General features: G+C 38.8%; 1 protein-coding gene across 7 annotated transcripts in view; it reads left to right on the top strand.

Annotated features, from left to right (window-relative positions):
- The window catches only part of ANGPT1 (angiopoietin 1), a 222,952-nt gene that overhangs the window by 182,920 nt on the left and 16,093 nt on the right, over positions 1–23,939 (top strand). For all 7 annotated transcript variants that reach the window (XR_013997448.1, XM_081116876.1, XM_081116871.1 and 4 more), the window contains one exon: positions 6,689–6,855. Coding sequence is in view for 6 of the 7 variants with exons in the window: in XM_081116876.1 (XP_080973002.1) it covers positions 6,689–6,855 (167 nt within the window). In the remaining variant the exon portion in view is untranslated. The remainder of the gene's footprint in view (positions 1–6,688; positions 6,856–23,939) is intronic.

The raw sequence follows: 23,939 nt of genomic DNA, 5'->3' as shown, positions 1-23,939 counted from the left end.
GAGGAATCTAGAAACCATATTTAGAGCAGGTAAATAGTTGGGTGTCTAACCTAGAGAAAAAAGAATTAGGTATAAACCTGTCTGATAGTTGTTTCAGTTGACTGGCTAGAGGAATGTGGTGCTGAGCTACTCAAAGTGTGGTCCAGGGACTAGCTGCACAAGCATTGTCTGGGAGTTTTTAGAAATGCAGAATTTGAAGCTCCACCCCAGACCTCCTAAATTAGAATCTGCATTTCAACAGTGTTCTAAAGAAGGAATCTCCACACTGAATGGAGGAACTTCACGGAGAGGCAAAATTTGACTAAGTGAGAACAAAACTCTCTAATGGTTTTTTCCAACATGAATGGACAGTCTGTTAAGTGGTGAGGACCCCTCATCAGTGGCAACATCCCAGAGGAAGGTAAATCACCAAGTTTCAGGATCGTTGTGGAGAACTGGAATGTTGGTTGGATTCTAAGGTTTCTTACTGCCCATGTGATTCTAAGAGCAGATAGGCGGGCAAGGAACAAAGTTCTAAAAGCGGACCTTGCATTATATTAACTGTTGGAGTCTCCACTCTGTCATTTATGAATTAAGTGATTTCTGGCAAATCAGTTGACACATCCCTAACTTTCTCACTCATTAAAAGGGAACAGTACTAATAATACCTCACCTGCCTTGCAGGGATGTTGTGAGGATTAGATACAAGTAAAGCACTTGGTGCACCAAATGTTCAATAAACAGTAGTTATTATTATTACCCCAAAACTGCACAATTTTTACTTAACTAGGCGAAAAATATTATTTCGCGAACCAGCCTTAATTCATGCTTACTTTCTCGACTAGAATGGGATGTAAAGCAGTCATCTGAAAATCAAACTATACATATAGACTTAGGCAAACCTACAATATACATTATTATGAATATTTATGATAATAGAAAAATGAATATAAAGTTACCATCATGGTGACTTTACAAAATAGTGAGTTATTAGCTGTAAGCCTCTGCTGCCATGACAAACTAGTCACATTAAGTAAGAGTCTGACATATAAGGTCTGGTATTGATTTATGTCTTATAAGTATATACTAAATATATATATATATATATATACATTTTATATTATGCATTTTTTCATTGAAATAAAAATGAATTATTTTCTAATCACAGCTTTTATGACATGTCCCCTCTCCCTTTTTAAAATAGCAAGACTATCATTTTTTATTCAAACTAGAACAGTTTATCAGCAGACTGGCAATTCTGCATGGGCAGAAAGTGAGATAAGCTTCAAAATTCTGAAACATTTTGGCAAGTCTGAGGACTTTTTTGGTTTTAATTAAAAGAATTCATCATCTGTTACCACTTGGTTAACTTTCACCAAAACACATGGTAGAAAGTGTTTGAGTTGTTTCCTCCAGAGCTTTTCTTTCACCTACAGACAAAATTACATGACTCCACAAAGAATGGATGTAGACTCCTTAGACCGGTTCTTATCAGTCACACCCGCTTCTACACCCTGCAGCTCAGAGCTGGCTGCCAGGGTGTGTACATCCTCAGGGAAAAGAAGAACTTCTTGGCTTGCACCTCCCTCCTTCTCAGTCTTCTCTAATCTACTGTAATACAACCTTAGAGGCTTCACCTTTTTCTTCTGCACTGTGTGTAGAGAGAAAGTTTCTTCCTGCCTTTCCTCTCTCCTTCCCTTCATACTGGCTGATACCTAAGGGCTGCCTCTTGCCTCATAAGGTTTCCAGAAAAATATATGTTAAAATTATCAACACATGAAATTACAAATATATATTATAAATTATTATTATTTTAAACCTCTCATCGTGGAAGATTTGCTACTTACTTGATTCTTAACATTGGCTTTAAGCCTACAAAGGTCTTTTACCTGAGCGTTGTTTTCACTTACCCTTCCTTTTGAGGAGATTCAACAAAATGTAGTTTATGGATTTGTAAAGATGTTTGCTGAGAGGGAAGTCTGCAGTGGGCCCTTTTAATGAGGCACTTAGGGAACTATATTAACTCCTTCAAGCCATGAGGATACTATTTAGTGGCCTCCAGCAATAACACTTATCAGCAGTACTTTTGCACGTAAAGCCCAATCAAGCTAGGAGTTCCAAATAGTACCCTAGTGGCCTAACTTTATAGCAGGTAGTGACTAATGCCTTGGAGACAACCTGGCTTTGTATTGAAAACAATTACCCCATAAACAGAGCTTCCTATTAACACAAATATTTCAGCCTGAGCACCATACCTTCTGGGGGTTCTTTGTTTCTGGAAAGAAATTAAGAGCACGTTTTCAACTGCATTTTAACATCTTCACATTACAAAGAAAAAACCTATAAGAAATTTAAAATGTGGAAAGAAATCATTCTTTTGATCTTTCTTGGGCTGAGTGTCTCTGCAGTTAGAGGAGACACATGATTGAATTGTGAATTAAAGCACCTTTGGAAGTCACAGCTCAGTAACCTTGACTTCATGTCTGTTTTCTTTAATTATTTATATGGAAAGAGATGAAACCCCTAGGATACATGGACTGTGTCTGGTTTCAATTGTGTTCAGCTATAAAAAGTAAATACTTCCTATGAGCATCATCAGACAAAACAACTCTCAAGTATCTGAGACAATTATTTTATCAACTTGGAAAAATACAAACCACAACTGAACATTTCTGCAAGTTTTGGCAAAAATTAATGAATACTGGTCTTTCCTCTGTGTGCCTTTTTTTTTTTTTTTTTAAGCAAAATGTGGTTTTAAGGCCAATTTTAAGTCAACATTAGTTTAGGTTAAATTCCAATGTCTTTTTTGCCTTTTATTAAAGACCTAAGGAGAAATAGAATTAATAATCTATCTGAATGACGGTATGAAAACCTTTCATGTGATTGTGATTGGCATAACTAAGCAATATTTTTCATAAAAGAAGATGGTCTAACATTCTTAGATTTCATTTATGAAAAAGCAGAAATTCTATTTTTATCACTATTGTTTATTACTTCACTAAGGACTTGCTGCCTTTTCAGTATCAACATTGATTTTTGTTCAAGGGTTTATTTCTGTTTTTATTTGTTTGGATATTATCAGCTATTTGGAGTCAAATATAGACCTGTGGTCAGCCATTATGTATGCAGTTGTGTGTAAACCTATTTTTAATGTCCGTCGGCCGTCTCTCTATTTCAAGCATGAATAGGACTGTTTTAAAGGACAGTCCATAATGCGAATCAAGACCAGCCTCCTAGTGTGGGCGCGGCGATGAAGATGAGGTCCTGTGCCTCTCTTCCCTGCGCACCCCTCAGATCACTGGATCTGGCTGACGTGCTCTTTCTGCTTGGCCCTCGGAATAGCTGTGACGTTAGGATTGCGTGTCTGCACCTTTGGTCTACAGCAGGCCCAGCTGTGACACTTCGTGTGCGTCTCCAAACCCACCCACACGCTGAGTCAGCACCACGCGGGCACCCCCAGGCACCCCTGTTTGCACAGAGCCCGCAGCTGCGTCCCTGGTTGAAAGCAGCTGTCAGAACTACCCACTTATTGGCGTGGGTTTAACATCTCAAGACCTCTTTTTTAGATCCTAAAACTTAGGAGATGTGAAGAGAAACGGATTAGAATAAACGGGAACAGAGGAAAGCTGAAGGAAACCGCTTCTCTTCAGCATTAGGAGGCAGCAGCAAGGATGAGAAAGCGGCCTGCGCTTTGCTTTATGTCACCCACTAGCCCGGAATGCAACCTGTTGGGTTGGGTTTTTTTAAATATACCTTTATTGATTTCAGAGAGAGGACAGGAGAGGGAGAGAAAGAAAGAAACATCAATGATGAGAGTCATTGATCGGCTGCCTCCTGCACGCCCCCCCACTTGGATGGAGCCAGCAACTCGGGCATGTGCCCTGACCGGGACTCGAACCCCCATCTCCTGAATCCTAGGTCAACGCTCAACCGCTGAGACACACCCAGCCAGGACAACCTGTTGGTTTTAACTTATTCTATAATTAGCTTCTAGGATTAAAATGATAGTGCTCAGTTGTATAAACCGACGCTCAACTTGTAAGAACACTTTAGTTCCTAACATCTAAAAACCTTTTCTGTATCCCCTTATTAATTTTTAGGCTAAGACAAGACTCTGGATTATTATTTTTGTTTCCTTTCTCATGCAAAGTAAAAAGGAACCTGCTTACCCTCAAATAGCTCACAGTCTCAAGGGAGAGGGGCAAGTAAACAGAAAATTATTACGTGTCCTCCAACTATATCAACAACTAGAATTTTGTTAAGTGCTTCTCATGTATCAACACTGAGCTAAATGCTTTGGGTATATTTCATTTCCTTCTCACAACACTCTATATGGAAACAACATTTTTATCCATATTTTGCAGAAGGAAACTGAGGCTCAGAAATAATGTCCGACAGTCCACAGCAAATACGTGGCAGAAAGGCTTCAAATTAGAACAGACACAGAGTAGAAGTTACTTAATCAAAGCCAAGCCTTTGTTGCCGGGCCTCAGATTCTCGGTCTGCCTGATAAATTAGCCAATAGACAGTTTACTAACGTGGGAACCCATTTCCCCTTCGTTCATTTATTTTTCATCTTTATGATGAAACAGTGTTTCTGCATCGCTGCACTTTGAGCTGTTGGAAAGTTTCCCCCCTACACTCTCCCTCTCAAAGCCACTTTGATTCATTGTGGCCCAACGTTCTGCTCCCACCATGGAGCACGTGTAGATAGCTTTTCGGGAAGGTGCGTGAAATAGAATTTTGGTTTCTCAAAACAAATTTTGTTGCTTACTTCTCAGCTGCTTCTTTCTGTTTTCAGTGAGGACAAAGCAGACTGTTGAGGAAGGGGTGTTAGGGAGGCGCAAGCTGGCCTGCCTGGATGGGGGGGGCCCAGGCATGCTGCTCAATCCCTGGTGGCTGGGGGGGTCTGACAGGCCTGAGCTGAGAAAGGCAGGGGCCGTCCCCGCCTGTCCCTCCCCGGGGCTGCCGCAGCTGGGCTCATGCTAAGTGTGACTTCAGTTCCCTGTAACTGTCCGCTTTGCTGGTTCATTGGGAAAGGTGAGCTCCCCCACTCTCCCTGGTGTGTGGCACCAGCTGTCCAAAGAATGTGTAAAATACTTAGCACGTCCTAATTTGCTCTGATATCTCCTGCCTCTCTGGAACTTTCGCCAGGTGTGACTTGTGCTTCGTAAGAACAGAGAAGAAGGGGTGGAAGGGGTCACCGGGGAGAAAAAGGGACACCTGTAATGTTTTAAACAACAAAAAAAGAACGGAGCAGAAAGGAGCCACTGGAAGCTGACATCAGCCGGTCCTCTGTCCTTACTCAGCTGTGGACAGGTGGCCTTCAGGGGACCATATACCCAGTGCGTTCCGACGAAGGACGTTCAGCTAAGAAAAACAGAGTTAGATGGGAGAATAGCTTTCAAAGTGTGCCTGGGTACGCCAGCATTTCACTAGCCTTTGAGGATCCACAAATGCAACAGAACTTTGTCCTCAAGGAGCCCGTAGTCTGGTCAGAAGACAAACGTGGAGATCAAAAATTACCTTGAACCTCAAGCATTACCAAGGAGCACCCTCGGAGACAGTTGTGACTGCACAGACTAGAATGCCGGCGGTCACTTAGGGCTCTTTATTTTCCTAATTTTAATTTGCATTTCCTTGATGGTTAGCAGCCTGGAGCATCTTTTCATGTGTCTGTTGGGCATCTGTATGTCCTCTTTGGAGAAATGTCTATTCAGGTCCTTGGCTCATTTTTTAATCAGATTGTTAGTTTTCGGAGTTAAGTTGTGTGACTTCCTTATATATTTTGGATATTAACTCCCCTATTGAATGTATCATTGGCAAATATTCTTCTGAAATAGGTCAGACAGAGAAAGACAAATACTATATGATCTCCCTTATGTGTGGAATCTAAAAAATAAAATAAATGAACAAACAAAATAGGAACAAACTCATAGATACAGAGAATAAATTGATAGTACCCCCATGAAAGTGGGGGTTGGGGGGTGAAAAGGTGTGGGATTAAGAAATACAAATTGCCAGTTATCATGGGGATGTAAAGTATAGTATAGGTAATATTGTAATAACTATGTATGGTGTCAGATGGCTATTCGACTTATTGGGGGATCACTTTGTAAGGTATATAAATGTCTAATCACTGTGTTATACATCTGAAACTGATATAATATTGTATGTCAACTGTAATTGAAAATTAAATTTAAAAAAATGAGAATGTTAAAGCTAGAAAAGTCAAAGTTCTAATAATCTGTTTAAGTTATTATTTAAGCATGATTTGACTCCTGAACAATCATGAAAACACAATAACAATATTGTTAAATAATTGTCTCATAGTACCCTGATAATTCATTGGAAATATTTCTGTGAAAAGTATTCCATTAACTAGAATTTCATAAACATATTCAAAAGCAAGTTATGATAGAGAAGTGTTTACTGGTTAAACCTATTAATCAGATTCATCCAGAAACATCTAATGTATAGAGATATGAATATAAGGCTTTACTCTAATAAGAATTAGATGTAACCCTTGATGGAGGGAAGGAAACACAGCAGAGAAATATTGAGTCAGTAATTGAAAAAAGTGTGTAAAAATGCGGAAAAAAAATTTTACTTTAAAAAATATTAATTATTATTTAGAACATAGCTAAATACTGGACGTGAAAAATCTTTCCTTCTGAAGTAACAACTGCATTTCTGTCTTCTTTCACAGGGTTTTGGAAATCCCTCCGGTGAATACTGGCTGGGGAATGAGTTTATTTTTGCCATGACCAGTCAGAGGCAGTACACACTAAGGATCCAGTTAATGGACTGGGAGGGAAACCAAGCCTACTCGCAGTACGACAGATTCCACATAGGAAACGAAAAGCAAAACTATAGGTAAGCCCTCCTTCCCTGCAGTGTTCAACTGCCTTGGCCCAGCCCACTTACTGGTTTTAGCGGGAAAGTGGGAAACAAAGAAATGATGAAAGTTATCCTTCAGACTGAAAATCGGGTGGTTTGTCTGAGCCTCGGACAAAAAGGTTCAAAAAACACCCTGTAAAGACTTCTTAAAAGCTTGAAATTTCAGTTTTCACAGACGGATTGTCTTGATGTTGGCTCACATTTTTGAAGATAGGGAATTAAGTCAAGCACAATATTATTATTATTGTCGTTACTGTTATAAAGTTTCAGTAGATTCATACATGTAAAGCTGATGACAGAGTATTGACTCAAATGCGGTGGCTTGAAATACATACTCCCTTCTATCAAAAGATTTTCTACTTATATGTTGTTTATTTACTTTCTTAAATTATTATCATTTTCATATTTTGAAGGTGATAGAGGAGGAGTAAAATTTTATGGTTTTGCATGATTGACATAAAAATTGAGGTGAGGCATAATTTAGATTTTGGGGGGTAAATAATGTAAAAGGCAAAAATAAATCCAAATAACGGCATTAATATACACAGCCCATCACTGCAGATGTAAAAATAGACAATCTATATACTTGTTAGCATTTCTGATTTTTTTTTCAATGAACATCTCATATACTAGAAAAAAACATTTCAAATGGTTAAGCAGGTAATGTTATATGGTAAATTCATTTCACAAACACTCACCATGTTACTTCTATGTTCCAGGAACTCTCAGGAATGAGATCTCTAGTCTCCCAGACCTCATCCAGCTTTGTTACTAACTAGATCACTAAGCATTTGGGAATACATTTTAATTAATTTTATATCACTGCCCACTGATGCAATGCCTGGCACACAGCAGGTCATTTAGCCAGTGAGTGCGCCTCAGTTTTGTAATCAGTAAATTAAAGTTGCAGTGATTTGAACTCTCAATATTGTGGCTGTGCTGCATCGGTCAGGGAAACATGACTGTGTGCATTTAAGTGTTGGCACATTGCTGTAAGCAGAATGCACAATGAAAGCAACCAGAGCCTTCTGCCTTTTTTCCCACTTGTGTGGCCCCCTCCTTGTAGTCCAACTGTTTCTGCTGCTTATTTGTCTTCTTGAGACATATCATGGACTTTGAATCTACAACATTTTCATGCACACATCTCATTTTATTTTAATGGATTATGTATGGGGTTGGATCCTTGGAGACATAATAATCATTTTCTTAACAAACAGTGATGATGTCACCACATCAACAGAGAATGAGAAATAGATCTAAAGAGTTCATCGTCTCCTGGGGGGAGCGAGCGAGGGTGCACATAACGGCAACTCAAGAAACCGAAGAGGAGACATTTATAAAATGCAATGGGGTGTAAGAAGAAATGTTTCCAAGGAGGTCAATATTTCGAGATTTTCATAACAAGGAAAACCACTGTAAAACATCAGGGGTACTCTTATGTAAATGTTTTGACCTGAAACTTGAAACTATATGAAACTTGGCTAATGTCAGACAGCCTGACAATAGGACTAGCAAATAATTAGTGTAGTCTTTTTCTAGGCTCCTGAAGAATTTTCTTTGGTTCCTTTCCAAAATGTCTCTCAGTTCTCGTGTGTGGCGGGGGGTACCCATGCGTGCGTGTGCTTGTGAGGCTGGAGCGATATCAAGGGGACAGAGTCTTTGGGCAGGTTTAGGAGGACTGTGGGCATCTGATGTCGGCTTTAGGGTGCGTGGTGTGGGTGTCGTTCCTGCATCTGCATGAGGAAAGAATATTGAGCTCCTCTTTGAGTGCCCACTGCTCTCGTTGACCATTTCTTATTCCTTCAACACTGTGATTCTGATTTTTTCCCATATGATGCAGCTCTATTATTAAAAAGATGGAAAAAGTCAAGAACCTTATGATTTCTCTCCTGTGTGGGGTATAAAACTGAAAGCAACGAATGAACACACAAGACAAACAAACAAGAATTCATAGACAACATTATGCGGTTGCCAGAGGGAAAGGGGTTGGGGGGAGGTAATGGGTAAAAGGGGTCAAATATATGGTATGGAAGGAGATTTGACTTTGGACAGTAAATACGCAATGCAATGTACAGATGATGTATTGTAGAATTGTATACTTGAAACCTATCTTCTTTTAGTAACCAATGGCATCTCAATAAATTTAATAAAAATTGTTTTAAAAAATAAGTCTTCCCAGGTAGAGTGAGGCGTACGCTCTGGGACCCCCATTCTTTTCCTTGAGAATATTATGAACTTTGAGAATCAGCGCTATAAATCCAGAAGGAACTTAATAATTTAATTCCAAACCTCTGGTCTTAATGAAAAGGAAGCTGAGGTTCAGAAATACGCAATATTTTTCCCGAGGAGGGAGAAAGACTCCACTGTGGGATGTGTGACTCCGACCTCGTTCAGCGTGGGTTCCACTTTATTATGGTGCTGTAATGAAGCTGGTGGCTCCGGTCCCCTTTCCTGCCAAGACTCAGCAGAAAATAGGTCTGTAATCATCACCTTCTCATGTAATTAAGTATTAAGATTCATGTTGGCATCAAATGGGAAATTAGAACTCATTAAAACATAATGCCTCTTCTGGTGAAAGCTTAGTTAAAATAAGCTTAGTTAAAATGAGCACACTAAGAAAATCAGACAGAAGCTTGGAAAGGGAAGCTGCACCCTGTGACCCCCCCGCCACGTGTATCATCACTCACTCGTGCCCAGTTCTGGTTCTCCAGGCTCAGTGAGTCACGTGTGGCCCGAAGTTAGGGCTCCCGATGTCCAGCCGTGCCTCCCTGTGCTTCTCCCCCACTCACTGCTTTTCTCTCCGAATTAGGATGCCTCGTTGAGATGAATTATTAAAGTATTAACACTGACGTTTGTATAGTCTTTTGTAATTTATGAAATGATTTTTAGCACTTTAGCATTTAATCCTGTAAATGACTTGTTGAGGTAGTTATTATTAGACACATTTTAAAGATGAAGAAACTGAGCCTTTGGGCCAATTGACCTGCTCAAATTCCACTGAAATCAGAACTCTCGGATTTATGCTAAGTTTTTTATTTTATATTTTGGAATTTTCTGTATTGTTCCCTCTTTCAAATTAAATTCAAAAGTTCTTTGAGAGTTTTATTTTTTAATATTTATATCTTAACATAAGTTATATTTTAAAAACTCTAGCCATATGTATAAATCTAATTTGAAAAAAATCTCATACTCTAGGCAAATACTGATTAAAAATAAGTGTTGTGAGTGGATAGAGAAGCTTACAAACGTGCACAGTTTCCTTTTACCCTCTAAGGAAATGTCAAATGGTTTCCTCAGATAGAAAATAAAATCTGTAGAACCCGGAAGAATGTAAATAAGAAAAAACCAGTAATGTAAGAGTGTCACGATGAACACACTGTGTGAAATAACATGTGGCCAATGTGAAATTATTAATACTTCCTCTAGAGAGGTAGTGTTTTCCAGGTCCTCGTTGTCTAACACCCAGACTGTTGCAGAGCCTGCCTGCCTCCAGTTTTGATTCTCTCAGATGTATCTTCCACACTATCATGGGATGTTTTTTCTAAGAAACAGTCTGACTGGGCCTTCGTTCTCCTTCATATATTTCAGCAAGTTCAAATATCTACAGCTTATAGTCTGCCATTTAAAACTCTTCATGACCTGGCCACTCCCTGCTTATTCAGCTATTGCTGCCACACTCTCCGCCAGCCTCACCCACCCAGACACTCCTTCATTATGATTATGTTCCAGCAACTACCTGCAATTTCCTTAAGCCTTCCATGCCTTTGTTTATGCTATGTCCTTGCCCTATATGCATAAACCCAGCTTTAGACACATCTTTTAAATCTTTAGGATCCTCCCTTATTCCAGGAAGTCCTCCCTGATACCTACCATGGCAGGGACTGATGTGCTAGCCCATTGCCTCTCGTCAGAACTGAAGCCCTCCTCCCACTTGCTGGGTTGCTGACTAACAGCATATAGAGCCAAGGCCCCCTACCTGGGCATTGCTGGTGGCCGAAGTAAGTCACAGCACCCAGTCACTGCTCTTTCCTGCAGAGATTACACTCAACCACTGGTCAATACAGGAGTATATAAAGATCCCCTTGCCCCAATTTGGGGCAGTTCTGAAAGACCATCCGAGGTCGAGAATTGCACCTGAGATTAGCTGAGGTCTTCGCTGTAGCTGTGTATGGGCCCCACTTCTCCCTCTGCTCAGTGTGCTTGCTTCCCTTTGCCACGTGGGTTGGTCCCAAGAGCACTCCCCTGTACGTGTCCCTACTCTGATTTGCCAAACAATGCTTGACTGTCACCCTCAGGCTAATTTGGATTCTCTGTGCTCTCATATATCCATAACAGTCCATCGCTAACTACTCAGTAGCCACATTCTATCATAAACTCATTAACAAGTGTTTTGTTTTTGTTTTTAAATAACTGTGTGTGTGCGCACGTGTTTCTGTTTTTTTCCACTATGTCTAAGCTTCTAAAAATGGTTAGGGACCATTTTTATCAAAATTTAAGACATATACCTAAATTAGCCAAATTATTGACTGATAGTTAATAGCTAAGTATTTGGTGAATACATACTATGTGCCAGAACCTTGCTCTCACATGAGAAAACTGAGGCATTGTACTTGGCCACAAGGTCACAGATGCTCATGTGAAGTCAAGATTTGAGCTTTGATCTCATAACTGCTCACCATGTACCACTTTGAAGCGTAAAAAGAAAAGGAATATAAAAAATGTTTAGCCTCATTAGAAAGGAAGTTTTAGTGAATGTATTTCATTAAAGTGATTTTGCACCGTCAGATCTTGGTTGCAGGTTTTTCCCTACAGTTAACTCCTTTATGTTTTTATTGCATTAACTTGATGAGTAAATTCTTTATCACACTTCGTATGATGACAGGCTTAAAGATAACACCTTCTTTGAGCCAAAAGAAAATTTGTATTAGTAAAGTCTGAATGATAATGTTTAACCATTTATAATGAACATCTTATATTATAATTATAATCTTCCTTTAATATTTCTGCATAATTTTGGTATATTTTTTATATTTTATCTCTATCATTTGTTGGGCTACCTTCAGGTTAGAACTGACTATAGTTCTGTTAAAGCTTTGTTCTGGAGGAGATTCCACATGAAGAGATTAATAGAATGTTTGAAACAAAATTGCCAAAATTTGGCCTTTAAATATACTTTTGTACAAAGTTTATTTTAGGCCAAGATCTTTACTGGGAATAAGTTAGATGTAATGAGTAAAGCATTGTATTGGGAATCAAGAGACACAAACTCTAGACTTGGATCTGTAGATACTTTTCTGAATGACATTGGACAAGTTACTTCACTTTTACAAGTCTCAAGTCTTCAGAAGTAAAATGAGGAGGTAAGGATTCAGTCTTTCCAATTCCAGAATCCTTTTTAAAAAAATTTATTAAAGTAGTTCCATGCCATTTATGTATTTCAAGGACAAAACAAATTAGTGTGGACTGAAAAGAATTCTCTAGAGCCTCCCATATAAATTTAAACTTGCATTTTTATAAGTATTGCAAAACTTGTTTCACTCTTTTTAGTGAAATGTTTTTCATTTCTGCGATCCTCTGGGTTACGTGGTCCTGGCTGGAACCAGTAGCAGATGTGTTGAAATTCTAAGAAGAAAGTTATTTCTTACAACATTCTTGGACTGATCAAAGTAGAAAAAATACATAGGGAATCTCCTGGCAGTTTCTACTCTCTTGAATACTTAGCCCAGATATAAAACTCAAAAGTTTTAAGTAGTTTTATTTGTATTTTCAAATAAAATACAAATTGGGAGGTGTATTATTTTTATTTAGACTATAATTTTTGTGGTGGTTACTTCGTAAAACATAGAAGGAATTGTCTTATTCAACAAAATTATAATTTATAGTCCTTGACTGAAGTGATATAGTCAAGAGGAAAAAGGCGTGGTCTTACAAAGTCACTTTGTACTTTCTTCAGGTCTTCTGAGGGTCAGAAAAACCTCTTGACGTTAATGCAGATTAATGTCAATCTCTAGAGTCTTTTATTTTTCCAAGCTGACAAAAACAAATGCCCCAGTGCTTTTAGGTCTAAGGATTCCTTCTCCAAAATGAGTAATGCTGGGTGGGACTCAGACAAGTGCTGTCCTGGAAACTTATAGGTTGGCAAAGGCTGCTAGAACCAGCTAGCACTGCCTCCAAGAAACAGTCCAGGGAGATGTCATATGATCCCTTGCCCCAGGACTTCCCAGTGCTGTTCACCACTGGAGAGACGACGGCTGTATCTTCAATGAATGAAAGATCTGTCATTTTAAATTATGTGCTATTCTACAAGATTTCAGTATAGTCATGTATGTGTATGTTCATGCATGTGCATACACATGTGTGGTGGGATAGTACACAGGCAGGCAGGTAATTACAATGTCACGAACATAGTCAGCTTACTAATGAATAGGGGGATCTGACCAATCTGGAGAAGTTGGGAGGGCCTCCAAGGAGTGACCTAAATTGACATAAAAATGGCAAATTGGAATTAGCTGGAGAAATGGTTCAGAGTTGGAGGTAGAATTGGGACTAGCACATGTATAGGCTTATAAATGAGAACCAGCATGTCTTACCAGGAAAGTTATTCTTTACAGCATCCCTGGACTGATCAAGGTAAAAAAATATATATCTATATATCTATAGGGACTCTTAAGCAATACTTCAAGCATAGAGTGGAAGGGGGTAATGACTATGCATGATGCTAAGAGCAAAGGAGAGCCAGACAACTAGTAATATGTGGAAGACTTTGGACTGGCAGCTAGTGGTAGCCTCTGAAGAGAGCCCATCTGAAATGGTCTGTTATCACATTCAGGTTTTTTCTCAGTGTTTTGATTACTCTCTTCATTAAATATGAGCAACAACAAATGCTCAAGGCATTGTGTGTGAAACCAAACCCCGCAGAATTTAGCCTCTACCCTTTCAGAGTTTAACTTCTTTGCCTGACTTGATTTTCTTTGTCTTTTAAGTCTTCCCTCAGAGGAGAGCTCTGCTTTTTAGATTGGCCAAGGAGCCCCTTCCGTGCGCTCCGCCTGGGCTCTGCGCGTATCTCCAGTGGAGGCCTCACCTCTCCCCCTGGGCTCTGACAGGCTAGTCCTTGTTGTTAGAATGCCACATCCAGGAGCCCAGGAATCTCTCCGCAAGGTTTGGCACATGTCTGGAGAGGAAGCACTTTCTAATAAAGATGTGAAGGCATATCAACAAAGTCATTTTTATGCATTCAACAAACACAGCTGATTTTGATCTAGATGCCAGAAATTCAGAGGCCAGCAAGTCAAAAATTTGTCCCCAGAGGTTTATGGTATAGAATGGCAGCATATTATAGTTTCCATGTGAGGTTTCTAATAGTGGCCTTTAGTTGCTTGGATTGTTGCTTGGATGAAACTCATTTCCCTAATGTATTCAACGGCTGGCTCTTCAGTTCCTTTTCTTCACTCACAAAAGATATGTAAGAATTTCTACATTTTATGGTGACAAGCGAATGAAGTAAAATGTTAATAAGATAGACACACAACATACCTCATTCTGTTGGTCAACTGATTCTGGGAAAGGATGCCTCGTTACTGTTGCTGATAAGTAATTTGTGGGTTACAGGGTCTAGGTATTCTGCCTGCAATTTTGATAGCTGCCACCAGGTGACAGCGAACTTTGACTTTTATAGAACTCACTGAGGGTGAATAATTGAGAGCTTCTCAGAAAGCACAAAATTTAGTTCATTACATATTTTTAAATTTTATTTTTCAATTATAGTTTACATTCAACATTATTTTGTATTAGTTTCAGGCTAGACAATCATATACTTCACAAAGTGTTCTTCCGACATTTTAAGTATCCTCCTAGCACCACGAGTAGTTATTAGAATATTATTGAATATATTCCCTATGCTTTACTTTATATCTTCATGACTGTTTTGTAAGTACCAATTAGTATCTCTTCATCTTTTTCACGCAGCCTCCCAACACCTCTGCCCTCTGGCATCCATCAGACTGTTCTCTGTTTCTGTGCCTCTTTCTGTTTGGTTAGTTTGTTCATTTTGTTCTTTAGAGTCCACATGTAAGTGAAATCATATGGTATTTGTCTTTCTGTATCTGGCTAATTTCACTTGGCATAATATCCTCTAAGTTCACCCATGCTGTCACAAATAGGAGGATTTCATTCATTTTATGGCCAAGTAGTATTCCATTGTATAGATGTACCACAACTTTTTTATCTACTTGTCTATTGATGGGCACTTGGGTTGCTTCCATGTCTTGGCTATTGTAAATAATGTGGGGGTGCATATATTTTTTCAAATTAGTGTTTTATATATTTTGAGTAAAGTTATGAAAATAACAATATAAAATATTGATTATTCTATAAACAATACAATCTTTTTCCTTTCTAGATGGTTTGTTTATTTTACAAGAGCCTTTACTCATTTCAACCATAAACATCATAAAACCATTTTAAGTAATTATGTCACCAACAAGTAGCAGCATTAAATGCATCAACTACAAACCCTGTGTTGATAGCAGTATCATAACATTCAACTTTAACTAATATTAATTGAGCATTTACTCCATTCCAGATATTTACAAAGTGCTTAGATATGTCCCCTGTGGCATTAACATTACAAATGCCAGTACTTACACTGGTCTGCGCATTCTCTATTAAAATAATTAAAAGTGATGTTTTATTACCTGCCTGAGTTAGAAGCTCAAACAGCTGCAGAGGGAATAATTTTAGTCTTACTCATTTTTATCTGCAAATAAAAAACAACTTTGTTTTTCTCACATGAACAATTCTAGAGAAAATTTTCTAGATCTGAAGATCATAAAGCAATTAGAGGTCACATCATTGCTATAAAATAATTATTTTACTGAACTGTGCTTTAAAAATAATAGATGTGATTAAAGATCAAATAAATAGTTGTACCTATTTATAATTTGATTTTTAAAGTACACAGTGTCCTTAGCAGAAGAATTACATCTGAATATTGTAGGCTTCTTTAATTACCCCTAACCTAGAAGATATGCTGAAGATTAGAGACATTACGTCACTATTTCCTGCGCTTGTTAATAAACTAATCATTAAATATGTAGCTGTCCAATATCCAGAGTTCAATAAAACAATAACTCTTGTAACTGGATATAGTTTTGCTTTGGTCTACATAATGTCACTAAAATTACTTCTTTGAAAGTTGTTATAATTTTTTTGAAACCGTACTCTGTGTTCGTTCATTAGCCAGCCAGCAACCATTCATTCATCACCTGGCTACTATCTTCTTGGTACTATTCAGTCATTTCCAAATTTGAGCATTCATATAGTCACCTAGAGTGTTTCTTTAAAGTGTGTATTTCTGACTCCCATATACAGGTGTTCTAATCTCAGGGTAAGACCCAGATATCTGAGGCCTACCAAGTACTCCTAGGTGATGCTAATGTAGAAATAACACTTTGATGCCACTAAAAGGAGACACTATGTTTGTTGTCTCGTTGGGCTAATAGTTAAGGAGAGGGAGAAACACGGGATAGTTGGCTTGAAACAAAACTTCTAGCTGCAACATATTTTAGCATGTCTGGTTGGTTGTTTTTGTTTTGTCCTGTTTTGTTTTGTTTTTATCAAGGAATCACAGACCTTTTAAAAAATTTAATGGAGCTACAGGTCTTCTCTCCAGAAAAAATAGAGAGATACAAAATTTTGCTTACATTTATGTGTGATTCAGCTCCACACTCACAGCCCCTGGGTAAGAACCCTTGTAATTAGGCTGTAGTTGGGCTCTAAAGAAAAGTTGTCAGTCGACTGGGGTTGAGGTTGAATGGGGTACATTGGAACAGATTGAAGGGACTGGGAAAGGCTTCATAGAGGAACTTGGAGATTTGTGAAATACGAGTAAGTATTCTTGAGGAGTGTTTGTTCGTATGGAGGATGGTGGCAAAGGAAGAAGGACTCATTCCAGCCAGAAGGCATCATGTGAACAAAGACCCAGAAGTGGGAGAGAGCCTGCCTTAGAGAATAGCAAGTATCTTGTTCTGTAGGGGTCCCGTGGCTGCAGGAAACAGAGGGCCATTTTCCATGATAGGGAGCTTGGACTCTTATCTAACACTAATCGTGGAGAGAAAGAAGCACATTGAGGACTTTGGTCAACAGAAGAATCTGCTTATGCATGCTGGAGCCTTATTTATAGAACTTATAGCAACACATTGTCCAAGTATAACAAGAGAAAGTATTTCCTCTTTGCAAAACAAAACCTCAGACAATGTCTCTCAATGGTTTTCAGCATTCTACTCACCGTTTCCTCTCTGTCTCTTCCCCTCGGGGATGCTGGAAAGAAAGTTTCTTGCTGCTCTTTAAACAGAAATAAAAATGAGAACAAGCCTTCCTCCCTTGAACTTGTTTATACTAAAAAAAAAAAAAAAAAATCACCAATTTCGATCACAAGTTTTACAAGGTCTTGACTTAATTTTTGGTAAAAGAGCAAACCCATAAACTCTCTGAGATGGCCATTGGCCTGGTCTTTTAGGCACCAGAGGAGGGCCCAGTCCATGAGCCACTCACTTGGAGTTGACTGTCAGCCACTCATGACGCCAAGGGAATTGAAATGCGTTTTAGGGACTGTTTGTATTTTTTGCAAGGGTCTTAGTACCACATAATTCATTTTGGCACTAACTTTTTTATTGTATTCTTAGAAAGGAGAGGAAGACTGAAAGAACTTTATTTTATTTAGAACTAAAAACAGAGAATCACTACATTGTATTTCTAAACTTTGGGAAATATGGTTTCATTGTCACAGATTTCATGACAATAGGTTAGTTTTTTTGTGTTTTTTTTGTTTGTTTGTTTAATTTGCCGAATAGAGTGTACTCTGTCATCACTATGCAAATGGGAACTCAGAGATAGCAGTATGTGAGTTCTCTGTTTTCTTTGGAGAAAGAATGTATCATGAGTTTTGAACATATGCAATCTTCATGTCATTGAGAAACACTGAGAACTCTATTTTACTGGGGTTTTAAAATAGGAGACATTGTTCCCAGTGCCAAGAGTTTAAGAAGAACTGGGTAGTTGATAACCAAATTTTTATCAAAGTTCTGCATTGTATTAATATTTGTAAGTCAAGGGAGAGACACTAAAGTTTATACCTTCAAAACTTAAATGGATGAAAAATTAGTGTACAATTTATGCATGTATAATGAAAGGTAATATATAAAATAATCATAATAGAATCAGAGAAAAAATGAAACTGGATTTTCTGAAGTTTCTTATTGTTTGGACTGATGCTTTCTGTAACTCTGAAAATTTATGTTTCTTAATAGCAGCACAGTTTTCCATGACCCTCACTACCCTAAGCACTTTTTTCACATTTGCACAAGTTCTGAACATGTTCAGAGATATATAACATGTCTGCCTCAGGGCATCTGAGACTTACAAAGCTAATAAGATAATGTAGCCCTACTTAGCATAATGCTTAGGTTAATATACACAAATTCTGGTGATTCCCCAATGATCCAGTTTCATCTGAGAACAAATGACACCAGTTAAGGAAGCAGGAATGTGATAAAGCTTTCAGGAAATAGAGATGAGAGTTAAAGGTAGGTCGGCATCAGTGATCTTCTCAGGGATTTTTCTCAGTATCGATTATGGGTAAAGAAAGGGAAAAAAACACATATCGGGTCCAGTCAGTAATGCACCCTATTGTATGGCAAGAAAAACTTGCATTCTCAAAAGATTGGAATTTTAACTTATTAAAGAAGAAACATTTGAATTAAAAGAACAATATTCAGGAACTTGGGTTCAAAATAAAGTAGACCTTAATCTAAGTAGGCAACAAAAACAGCTCTTTGGTTTCCTGCTCTTTGTACTTGGTATTTGCTTGCTCTATATAAAATGAAAAAATTTTCTAATGAAATGCGACCTTCTGGATTTGAGAAAATCAGTCCTTGTCATATTTAATTTTTCCAGATTATTGCCTACATGTATGTCTTAATTAGCTACATTTCTCTCATTTTTATCACTCTCAGTATGTTTACATATGTCTATCAATGTCATATATATTGATACTGGTTTAATTTACATTGTCATTCATATAAATCATGTTTACTGAACTGTGGTATATTTTATGATTATTGGTTAGGGAGCTGTAGTTTCTTTAATTTATTATTAATATTTATCAAGTATTTATATGTGACAATCTTTTTAAAGACTTCATATGTATTGCCTCATTTAACCTTCCCAGTAACGACAGAAAGACATTACTCTTATTATAACCATTTTACAGATGAGGCAGCTGAGGATCAGAAAGGATAAGAGCCGGGTTTCAAACCCAGACATCTCAGCTGCAGACTCTGTGCTGTTCTACCACCTCTCCACACACAGCCGAACTCTTCAGAAGCTAGTGTTTCTCTCAAGACACAGCCGAACTCTTCAGAAGCTAGTGTTTCTCTCAAGACACAGCCGAACTCTTCAGAAGCTAGTGTTTCTCTCAAGACTCAGCCGGACTCTTCAGAAGCTAGTTTTGCTTATTAGTTTATTTTGTGGGGAGTGGGGAGAGGAGAGAAAAAGAGAAGCATTTTGGGTAGTGACTCTATTGTCAGTTATTTCCTTCCTTCATTCTTATTTTGTACCAAACCACCTATACCTGCTGATCTTTATGTCTTTTTTAGGTATTTATAAATCTCATACCCTCAACTCTTGACTAGTCAATTGTGCATTAATAGGTCTTTTAATCTTCCTACTTACACCTTCTTTTTAACTTCTTTTGAACTTTTTTTTTCTACTTACAGATTTATATCTATGAGTATAGATCATTGTCATTCAACGATCTCTGTTAGGCATTTATTCATTCATTTTTTTCATAGGCACACTGACTTTAGAGTAACAGACTATATCTACAACATGTGAAAAGCAGTGTTGCACATAATGACACAGACTTAATAGAGGCTCCTCCAACAGAGATCACAGTCCTAAGACTCAACATTGGGCAATAAAGCCTCTCTCCTCTAACAAAGAAGATAAAACTTTTGAAACATTTTTTTTAATGAATGCCCAGGCTCCAGATGGAATTATGCAATAGAATGGACACATTTATAGACACAGGTCCCTCTGTAAAACTAGATGGTCTTATTTCTCACATGAACTCTCTAGTATTTATTTTAATGGGTTATTCCATGAGCTAGTTCTTCATATGTCTGTTGGTAGCCTCATTATGGCAGTGCCCCAGTATGATTTGAGCAGATCATTAAGTCACTAATACTTCAAATCAGAAAAGAATTATTCATGGGACTTGAATTGTAAAACATTATTAGAGTTTAACTGTTACTACGTATAAACCATCTCTTGCGTGAACAAAATTTAAATTCTAAGCAATTTAAATTCTTAGTTCTTAACTGACTCAATAACTGTTTATTGAATGCCTGTTATGTATATAGTATATGTAGTTTCCAGAGATGGCTAAGACATGAATACATATCTTTTTCCTAGAATACTAATTACTTGTATACCTCCCAATGACGTCTTCATATTGCCAAACAAATGATAACATGGCCAGGTCTACAGTAAGACAAACACTGTTTTCTCTAAATATAGATGGACAAGAGAAGTATTGTCTTTATTTTTTATCAGAAGATGCCACCTGTATCTTTTACATTAGTTCAGAAAGACATGCTATGATACCCATCTTTGCTAATGGTGCCCAGCTTTTTCAGGGGCAGGGCAGGGGTGGGTGGGTAAAGCAGAGAGAGCCCTGGAGCCGCATCCCAAAGAGAGCAGTGTTGGGAAACTCTGTCAAATTGAGTCATTACTACCAGGCTCTGAAAGAGAACCAGGGGGTCATTCTGCATTTTCTTCAAGTGATTGTTAGGAAGACAAACGAGTTCCATATGGTGGCAGGGAGAGAGCTCAGAGCCAAAATAAAATCTGCTCAGCTTGTCAGTACGTAAGACCTTAAAGTTCACATATCTGAATGTCTGTCTACTGTTTAAAAGAGCTGAGGCCAAACTTCAATTTGTCATACATACAACTCCCACTGCCTTGGATAATGAAAGGGACTCTTGCTCCCCTGAATCCAGTGGAGACGTAAAAATGTGAGAAGCATGGCGGCCTCTTACGCAGACAAAATTAGTGAGAAATCGGATGCATGAGATTGGGCTGCCAATTTTAAAGAAAAGAAAGCTACAGAACTGTAGAATTACTGACGTGGTGTAGTTTGAAGTCTGCTCTTGCATGATAAAACTCTTGTCCTACATTTATTAAGAAATATGAAACTACGTTTTACTTTTAAGTTTATTTTTTGTAATCGTTTGACCCCCTTCACCCATTTCTCTCACCTCTGACCCCGTTCCACCTCTGGCAACCACCGGTCTCTTCTCTGTATCTGCGAGCTTGATCTTGGATTGTTTTGTTCTAATATTCCACATACAAGAAAGATCATAGAGTATTTGCCTTTTCCTGACTTATTTCACTAGCACAGTACCTTCAAGGCCTAGGCATGTTGTTGCAAATGGCAAGATTTTATTCTTTTTTATGTCTGAATAATAATGAATTGTATGTTTGTACCACATCTTCTTTACCTGTTTATTCATTGATGGATACTTGTTGTTTCCATGTGTTGACTTTTAAATAGAGCTGCAGGGAACAGGGAGATGTGGCTGAGAGGGAAGCCTTAAGCGCTGCTGGTGGGGTAAGAAACTGACGTAGCCACTAGGAAACCAGTATGGAGGTTTCTCAAAAAATTAAAAAAAGAACTGCCATACGATCCAGCAGTTTACTCCTGGGTGTTTGTCTGAAGAAAATGAGACCACAAACTCAAAAAGATACATGCACCCCCATGTTCATGGGATTTCTGTAAGTGAGAGAAAAGAAGTAGCTATAGTTTCATGGAGGATGAGTGGAGAATTGTGACCAATTTCAGTGCACATTTATCTGTTTCATTTCCCCTTACGATGCTAATGAAAAAAATCACAATCCTGACATCCTTTACAGGCGTCGATCAGATGGTACGCGTAAATGTTTTCCCCCTTAATGAGGAGAAAATGGGTTTAAAAGGGTGAACCGTGATTTTTTTTTTTTTTTTTTGGTGGCTGCCTTTTGGTCACATTTAATAACAGTTTTGTTGTTATTTTGTTTTTGTGTTTTGGCGTCTTCTGTATTTCTGTTCCTAAGTCAAATACTTGCTCTGGACTCACATTTGGTTTTTATTTCCTTCTGTATCATCCCTCATGGAAGCCACGTCTGCATTGGCTAAAGACAAGAAATAAATGCCCAGGACCTCCATGTTATTATTTTGGGGCACGTACTCTCTGTAATGACTCACACTCCAAATTCCCTTTCACTAAAGTCAGATGCAAAGCTAACTTTGGCCTTTCTATCTATTGACTTTTCTTTTGTGAAGTGAAGGTCCATTTGGAACAACTATTAGCAAGACAGAGAAGGCTGTGGCTAGTTAAATATTCATAAGGACTTTAGAAACGAGCCAGAGCCACTATTAAAAAGAACCACCTAAATAATACTGTTCCAGCCTCAATTTAAATGCTGCTTATCTAATTAAAAAAAATACTTGGCATCCATGAAACGCCAGCCCCCAGTTTGCCTTTATCAAATAACCAGACATGGGTGTTCGCTCTGAGTCAGTAATTGAAATTCTGTGCTAGCTAGATAGCTGCTCTGGAAGACTGAGCCCCGAAATGTGCGGAGGATTTATCCTTGACTGCATACTTGCTCCCAGAATTCTTGTGGGATTCCACGGAAGCATAGTTGTCCTCATTTGCAAGCTTCTTAAAATAATGTCAAGAAAAACTATTTTTACGATACGCCATCTCTGTTTCCCAGTGCAGGAAAATAACTGTTCAGAGGGGTGCCTGTTCCCTAGAATAGCATAGCAGCTCCTCTGGGACATGCTAAGGCCACAGATATGGGGAAGATGAATTCTATTATATATAGATTGCAAGTTCCACTCAGTTTTCAAAATGTTGTTTCTTCTGCTTTCAAATCATAGCAATTCAAACATAAGCCAATGTTTACATTGTACTATCTTGGGACGCTCCTCTGCTTCTGCTTCTTGTTTTAAGGATTCCTAAATCTGGGCAGGACCTTCAGGGGATATTTCTACACCTGTACACAAGGGTAGTAGAAATCATCAGACCTGCCTGTTGCCTGAGCGTTGTGAAAGGTTACACGTTGTTCAGAAAAAATAGTCTCCGGGAGGTGGTGAAGAGCGCTAAGGACCTGCCACAGCTTAACCCGAAGCGGGCGGCGCACGCAGGAAATGGCAAAGGAGCTAAATTGGACTCTGCTGATAGATCGGATCACAATGACCCAGCGGAAGGGAGAAGCGCCCAGCAGGTGGTACCAGAGAGTAGTGAGGAGCTGGGGCCGGCGACCCAGCAACCCCGACACAGGTGGTGAATGGGGGCGGGGCTAAGCTTGAACTTGCAAAGTCAAGTCAGAGGGTCTGAGTCAAATGGAAATGACCTCTCCTAGGGGGGAAAAATCATTTGTGTTGGAGGTGAGCGTCTCGACTGGGATTCTGTGGGGTGTTGCTGGGATTCCATATAACATTGTGACTGAAACTACTGTTTGTGAACTTTTCGTGTACTCAGAGCAGGGACCAGTGACTCTGCGGCCCTGTGTGGCCGTGTGCAGGGGTTGAGCCAGGAGAAGCTGTGGACAGTGGTGACCGCTGTTCCACAGAGGGGAGTGTGGCAGGAGCGTGGCGCTGGCCTCTGCCTCCTGCTTACCTTCCCCAGCCTGTCCTTCTGCACAGCCAGCCGACTTACGGGAGCGCCCTAAACTACAGGGCTCGGCAGAGTAGGTTCACGGTTGTGCGTACACGAAACACAGAGTTTATTCTTGTATTATTAGTTATTAATTGCATTCTTTTCCATACAAACTAGGTGTAAACCTACTCTGCCCCACTAGGTGTAAACCTAATCTCAGAGGGAAATTTTCATTCTAAGGAAGGAATTTTGTGTAACTCAGCTGCCTCCTGCCCTATGGTTGTGAACATTGAAAACACATGGGTCATATAGGTTAGAAGTGAATTGTTTTGTGACGTTTTTGTATTTTTTGTGATT

This window comes from Miniopterus schreibersii (assembly GCF_964146895.1).
Source record: "Miniopterus schreibersii genome assembly, chromosome: 17".
NCBI classification, from domain to species: Eukaryota; Metazoa; Chordata; class Mammalia; order Chiroptera; family Miniopteridae; genus Miniopterus; species Miniopterus schreibersii.
Note: the sequence above shows the minus strand (reverse complement) of the source record. Positions and strands in the feature narration are given on the sequence as shown.